Source organism: Belonocnema kinseyi, chromosome 8 (genome assembly GCF_010883055.1).
Source record: "Belonocnema kinseyi isolate 2016_QV_RU_SX_M_011 chromosome 8, B_treatae_v1, whole genome shotgun sequence".
NCBI classification, from domain to species: domain Eukaryota; kingdom Metazoa; phylum Arthropoda; class Insecta; order Hymenoptera; family Cynipidae; genus Belonocnema; species Belonocnema kinseyi.
The window spans coordinates 32,425,553-32,433,406 of record NC_046664.1 but is presented as its reverse complement, the minus strand read 5'-3'; the positions used below and the strand labels follow the sequence as shown (position 1 = coordinate 32,433,406).

The following is a 7,854-nucleotide window of genomic DNA, read 5'->3' as shown; positions in this document are numbered from 1 at the left end:
ACTTTTCAATTGAAGAACGAATAAATAAATTGGTAAAGGTTCAAAATTACATAATTATAAGTAATTTTTAAGACTTGGATCGATTAGAAGGTTAAAAAAAATGATTGATTTTCCAACATTCTTAGCAAGTTTTAATATTCTCAATGAAAATGGTAGAATGTTTTCTAGTTCTTAATTTCAATTTTTTAAGTTTCATTTTCATTAAAATTGAAACTAAGAAAAACGAAAAAAACGACCAGCCGCATTTTTCTTTAAAAATCACAACAAGAATTTTAAGTTAGAAACATTAAAAATTGAAGAGTTTTAAATGTTGTTCAAACTGAATACTTTTTGAATTAGAAATTAATGGCTTAATTGTTATTTCTACACAAAATTTAATACGTTCACTTCAAATTATAAATTTTTTAAATGGAAAAATTAAAAATGTAAAGTTCAAAATTTATTTAGTTTTAAGTATTTGATTTATAATTGTTCATTTTAAAGAGTCAAATATTGATAATTATTAAAAATGGTTAATTTTTTCAATAAAAAACTTTTAAATTGAATGGTGCACGTAGCCACGGTTATTTATAAATTTGAAATGTATTTTTGTTTTAATCTCTAAATTTATTAGTTTTTGAAAGATTCAGAATATTCTTGTAAAATGAATTATTGTTCAGTTTTTAATACTGAAACTACACCTTAAAATGAAGACCTAAAATGGAAAATTTTGTAATTAAAATACTTTAGAATTACACATTGTAAACTGGAAGATTTCAAAATTGAAGAAGTTAACAATTGATCTTAAACGTAACAAGGGTGCCGATTCGGCGGACGATTTCAAATTCCCGGTAATTTCCCGATCGAGTTTTTCAATTTTCCCGGTCAAAATACTAATTTTTACTACGAAAGATAAATTGTTAATCAAAACTTAAATAATTCAATTTTAACTTAAAAGATTACTTTTAAAGAAATAGTTACATTTCAAACAAACTAACTAATTTAAATTAAAATTGTAAATCTTTAACTGCCATAGTTGAATTTTAAAACAGAAAGATGAATTTTCATCTAAAATTATGAATCTTTAACTAAAATAGTTTAATTTTTTTACCAGCTCCATGAATTTTCAACCAAGTAGATTAATTTATACAAAAATTATTAATTTTCAGTTACAAAATATGATTTTTCAACCAAAGAAATGAATTTTTAACGAAAATTATGAAATATTCAACTAGAATAATAGTTACGTTTCCAATTCAAATAAATAATAATTCTCAATCAAAAAATAAACAAACTTCCAACAAAACAGTTCATTTTTCAGCAAAAAAATTCCAACTCAGCCAAAAAAAAAGAAGTTTTCAATAAAATAATTCATATTTTAACCAAATAAATGAATTTTTTAATTAAAATGATGAATTTTCAACCAAAACATTATTTAAAAAAAAAAGACTTTCAACAAAATAATTTTATTCCCAACCTAAAAAATTAATTTGAACTAAAATGATAAATATTTACCTGGAATACTTAAAATTTTGAACCGGAAAGAACAAAATATGTAAATTTTCAATTTAATAGTTGAATATTCAATTTAAAAATAACATTTTTAAACAAAATATTGAATTTTCAACCAAAAATGGACATTCAAATTTTCAGTAGAAGGTATTAATTTTCAACCAAACTGATAAATCTTCAACTTAAATAGTTGAATTTTATATGAAAAAGATGAATTTTCAATCATAAGGATCAAATTTCTGCCAAAAAGGCCAATTTTTCACATAGTACATAAAATTTCAAACAGCTAGTTTAATTTCTAAATAAAAAATACCAATTTTGAACCAAATAGTTTAATTTTCATTCAGAAAAGACATATTTTCTTTCAAAACTAGAATGGTTACATTTTCTGTTAAAAATCTAATTCTTAACCAAATAAAGACGGATTTTCAGCTAAATAGCAGCAATATTTCTTCTTTGAAATACTACTTCTACTCTAAAAACTACTTAAAGTACTTTGTTTACCTAAAATTTGGAAGAGGGAACTTTCAAATTGTGTCAAGTTCCGACTTGGAAGAGGGGTTCTTTTATATTACCTTCTTTTAAATCCGAATGATCATTCTTTAAAAAAAATTTCCGTTCCATGTCAAAACTTCCCTGTTACAAGTGAAATTATATTTCTTCATGGAAACTTCCTGTTTTAAAATAAAAACGATAAATATTTTCTAAAATTTGGGTAAGTGAATAAAACGTGATTAACCCATTTTTTGACAAATTAGAAAAAAAAAATTAATTCTGTATGTTTGAAATATAACCAATTCGATTATCAAACTTAGGTCAACACAAAAAAATGGCAAAAGGTTTGTTTTGTAATAGAAAATAATAAATTATCATTTAATTAGAGTAAACTGAGATAATCCGACAAATCTGCAACTGTAGATAAAGTAAAAATCACTTTTGGAAATTGAACAAAATTATAAAAATAATCAAAACATGATTTTTTCTGCGATCCGAAGTTTAATCCTCCCCGTTTTAAAATTAAATACCCGGTAATTTTTCGGCCAAGTCGCCGTCCTCAGTAGAAAAGTTGAAATCGAACTTATTTTATATAGCATCATATCATATAAAACTCTCAGTCATGAAATAAATTCACTCTCATTTTGCGGTCGAGCGGCCACCCTGGCTATATTTAATTATAAACAATGGAATTCCAAATTTCAGTGACGAAAAAGGTTTGTTTTTTAGTCTAATAAAGTGCAATGCGATGCTTTTATTTGCGATATTTACAAGCCGGTAAAAGTATCATTCGTATATGATATGATAATCGAAGTGAACGCTCGCGAAATTCTGAAATAGAGATAAGAATGTATACAAATTAACTACGTTCAGATTTCAGATCAAAGGTAAAAATATATATGGTCATTTAAATGACTCGACGCATTCAATCACTGATCACATTGTTCAATTTTTCACCGTCCTGGGCAATTCATTTCGAGTTCCTTTTATAAAAAGGATTTATCGGACTCGGGAGAGGGCTCGGTTTCAAGACTCCAGCTCGAGGTTTACGATTAGCGTCATAAGGAATCTGAGGACTTTGTCGAAGCTGCTGGAAATATTCGGAAGTGTGCTGCGCTGTGTTTCGCTGCAACATAATTTTTACCCGTTTCTTACTCGGTGTCGTAAAAGCTAACTTATTCTTTTCTGGCGTCGTAAATACAATCTTATTCTTTTCTGGTGTCTTGAAAGCTGGCTTATTCTTTTCCGGCGCATAGGGCAGCTTCTGAAATCAAATTAACTCAGTTAAAAGACAGTTAGAAAATACTCACAAAAAAAAAACAAGGGGTTAATTACTCAGATTTTTGGTGTACAATTGGGAATGGTGAAACTGCGATACGCCACATGGTGACAAAAATCCGAACTAGAAAGAATAGGTACGATCTTATGGTAAAATGCGAAACCGAGAACATTTTTTAAATTCTCAGACTTTTCCTTCATTAATTTTTCATTTTAAATCATTAATATTCAAATATTATCATTTTAATATTGTAATACTTTTAATATAGAATATTTTATAAACGGAATAAAACAGTATTTCATATACAAATTTAAAATTTTCAAATTTATTAATTCATTTTCAGAAAAGTCTTTTCTATTATAAAAGATGGTTTCTTGACAAAATAATTGAATTATTAAAATACTAGTTGAATATTCAACCTGAAAAGTCAAATTCCCAACGAAAAAGTGTCACGGTTTATATTTCAATAAAAAAGAATGAAATTTATTAGAAACAAAAAGAATTCTAAATATGACTGAAAAAATTATTATTTTTTAACAAAAAATGCGAATTTTCAATTAAAAAAGATCAATCTTAAAAAAATGAAAGTTACATTTTTTGTTAAAAAATGAATTTTACACACAAAAAAAACAGTATATTCCACTAAACAGCTAAATTTGCAACCAAAGAAAATAAAATAAAAAGAAAATTTCAATGAAAAAAATAAACATTCGAGCAAAGAAGAATGATTTTTAACCAAAAAGATTTCAGTTGAGTTTTCACGAACAAAGTATGAAATTTTAAAAAAGAAACAAGTTTCTATGAAAAAAATTAATTTTCCATCAAAGACGAATTTTTAACAAAAAAGAATGAATTTTGAACTAAATTGTTGAATTCTCTATTACATAGTTGCATTTTTATCAAAAAAAGATTAAATTTCTCTTCAAGCAGACACATTTTTAATTACGAAAACAAAAAGTTGAGCTTTCTTCCAAACAGATTTCAGTTGATTCTGCAAGATCAAAAATTGATTTTTTAATTAAAAAAATAAACTTCTTCCTTCGACCGAAAAGGATGAATTTTTAACAAAATAGTTGAATTCTCTACCAAATAGTATAATTTTTATTAAAAAAAGATGAAATTTTTCATAAAACATATGGATTTTTAATTAAATAAAAACAGAAACAAATTTTTTTAAATAGTTGATTTTTCATTCAGAAAATATTTCAGTTCTTTTTTCAACACCGAAATATTATATTTATACAGTAGAATTTTCAAACCAAAATTATGACTGTTTAACAAAATTGTTGATTTTTTATCCAATAAAGATAACATTTTTACCAAAGCATATGAATTTTTAAATAAAAAAGACCAACTTTCAACAACAAAAAAAAGAGTTAAATTTTCAACCGAAAAGTTACAGTTTTATTCAAGAAAAATTTCCAAAGAAGATTCCAGTTCACTTTCTAACACTAAATGACTAAAATAAAAACTGTAAATAATTTGTAACCAAAATCAATATATTTTAAAGAAAATTATTAAATTCTCAACCAAATAATAAAGCTCATATCTAAAAGGGTAATCTTTAGAAGAAAGTTGTTGCCAATTCAGATTCGAGATTCTTCAACTCAAAATGAGATTGTTCAATTTTAAAAGCTTTGAATAAGAAGTAATACAATTTCAACTCCTTTGTAATAAAGTTGTCCATTTAAAAAATAATTTAGTCTAAAATTTTTCAATTTGGAACGATTTTAATTAGAAATAATATAGCTTTAATTCCTTTGAATTTTACATAATCGAATTTTTAGAATTGCATTCAGAAAATATTTCTTAAATGGACTTATTTTGAAGCAAACATTATTAATTTATACATAAAATATTTACTATTGTGTTTTTTTTAATCTATAAGATTGAAATTCTACCTAAAACGATTTGTTTTTTATGAAAATTTGTTTTTAATGTTTAATAATTGTATTAAACTTCACAAAAAAATCGTAAAAACACTTTTAGGCAAAAAATAAAATACATCTTTAAAATTGTACCTACTCTTTCTAGTTCCAGTTTTCGGCACCAGGTGGCGAAATCGTGGACCACCATTACTAATAAACTGCAAGATTACATGGGACAAGATTGCACATACGTGACAGAAAAATTATTATATTGGGAATGGTGGTCTCACATTTCGCCATCTGGTGCCAAAAACTGGAACCAGAAAGAGTAGGTACAATTTGAAAGCTCTACATTAACTTTTGCATAAAAGTGTTTTTACGATAGTTTTGTGAAGTATAAAACAATGATTGAATGCTAAAAACAATTTTTCATAAAAAATCAAATGGTTTTAGATAGAAGTTCCATCTTATACGGTGAAAAAACACATTTTTGTGAAATAGGTTAAAAAAAACAATTATTTCGCTATTTCATGTAAGTTTCAAGGAATTTAAGATTGAATAAACATTAATTAATGTATATAGCGATCACTTTGATCTAGATTATGCAAAATTATACGAATAATAGACGATTAGGGTGGCCGTTTGAATCCAAGAAAATGAAAGCAATCAAAGTGGAACTCTTGAATTTCAAACATTCAGATTCAGTTCTAAAAATATAAATCCATGTTGTAATTTTCTATTCTCTAAAGTCTAAATTGAATAATCAATCAATGAATAAAAAAATTTCAAAAATATATAATTTAAAGCAATTTTAAATTTTATTGTTTATTTTGGTTCGAAATCTGCCAAAAACTAGATTTTGTTCTAAATTATGGCGTGGGCTATTTACACCGAAATTTTGTTACTGATAGCCGAATTTTGTCGGTACACGTAGACACTTTATTTAAATTATTTCAAATCATTTCAAATTTTTAATTGAATTTGAATTTTTTAAAAACTTCTCAATATTTCTTCAAATTCCTTGAACTTATTTATAGAATAATATGTGTTCAATTGTTATTTATACATCGAAGTTCAACAATTTGACTTAAAAATTAAGTTTTTTATTAATAGAGCCATTAAAATCTGACGTTCAAAATTTAGTTTTTAATATTGAAGTATAATTACTGATTTTAAATAAACAGTCAGATATTTCTAAATATTAAGTAATTATTATGCTTTTTAATTTAAAAATGTCAAATTGAATGGTTTAAAGATGGAATATTTTAGACTAAAATAATATGTGAAATTTAATAAAAGCTTTTAATTATTAAAATATTATTTTAAGGTTATTTAAACATTGTTAACAGTTTATAAAGTTTTAATCCGGCGTTTACATTTGTTTAACTAATAATACTTTCCAATTTAAATAGTTTACATAATTTTTAACGTTAGAAACTGGAAATTCTAAAATTGCGAACTGATTTCGAATCCTCTTCTAAAATTAATTATTATTCACTTTAAAAATTTTAAAGAACAATTCAATTTTAAAAATCATTATTAAATGGAAATGCGCATTTTTAACTGAATGATATTATAATAAACATTTTTATGCGCAAATTAAAATGCATCTTTAAAATCGTACCTATTCTTTCTAGTTCGGATTTTTTTCACCAGGTGGCGTATCGCAGTTTAACCATTCCTAATAGAAAACAATTATATGACAATCAGCATTGGTATAAATAATACAAAAATATTTAAAGAATTAATGTAAAAAGTAGAGAAACTACAAAAGAATGATTACATTTTACAGTGTCCAACGATTCCTAGAAACAAAATTTAAGGCCATTCTCAAATCTCCTTCTTTTTTTTACATCGAATAATGAAATAACCGTTTGTTGGGCATGTAAAAGATGAAACATTTCATTTTTTTATTGGACAACAATTTTTAAAGAAAGCAGACAAATTCTTCATTTTTTGCGAAGATAAGACATCTTTGTAACATTTTTAGGAATATTTTTAAATCTTTGTAAAGTCTTTGAAATCTTTTTGAATCGTTGAAATCTTTTTAAATATTGAAAATCTATGTAAAATCTGTAAATTTCTGTGAAATCTTTTGAAATAATTATGAAATATTTGAAATATTTATGAAATCTTTTTTGAATCTTTGTTTGTGAAAACTTTTATGTTCGTTTGAAATAATTGAAATCTTCTGAAATTTCTTGAAACCTTTGAAACGTTCTGAAATCGTATATAAATTCTTTGAAATACTTATGAAATATTTTGAAATTTTTTTTTAAAAAAAGTGAACTCGTTTAAAATCTTTAAAACGCTTTGAATTTTAGTCTATTGTAACATTAAATTTTTATGAAATCTTACAAATATTGTTGAAACCTGTTGTATTCATTTGAAATCATTAAAATATTTTAAATCTTTTGAAATCTTCTAAACAATATCGAATACATACTAAATTTTTTGTTCAGTGATCATCTTTCTTGGAATTAAAATGTAAATACTCGTTAAAAAGTTAAAATCTTTAGTTAACAACTTTTTTTGTAGAAATTTATCATTTCAATTGAAAATTCATCTCTTTGGTTGAAAAATGAGCTATTTTGTAAGTTAATTTTCAACTATTTTTATATACGAGGGTAGTTCAATAAGTCCTTAGAATGAAGTATAAAAACAATTTTTTTTTGGTAATTTTTTTTTTATTTTTCAACATAATCTCCTTGGAGCTCTATA

At 24.5% G+C, this 7,854-nt stretch overlaps 1 protein-coding gene across 1 annotated transcript in view; it reads right to left on the bottom strand.

The window, feature by feature from the left end:
* Window positions 1-2,707: 2,707 nt before the first annotated feature.
* The window catches only part of LOC117178211 (ribosomal RNA processing protein 1 homolog), a 27,775-nt gene continuing 22,628 nt past the window's right edge, over window positions 2,708-7,854 (bottom strand). Inside the window, exon 8 of the mRNA XM_033369515.1 lies at window positions 2,708-3,250. Coding sequence (XP_033225406.1) covers window positions 2,957-3,250 — 294 coding nt within the window. The 3' untranslated portion in view covers window positions 2,708-2,956. The remainder of the gene's footprint in view (window positions 3,251-7,854) is intronic.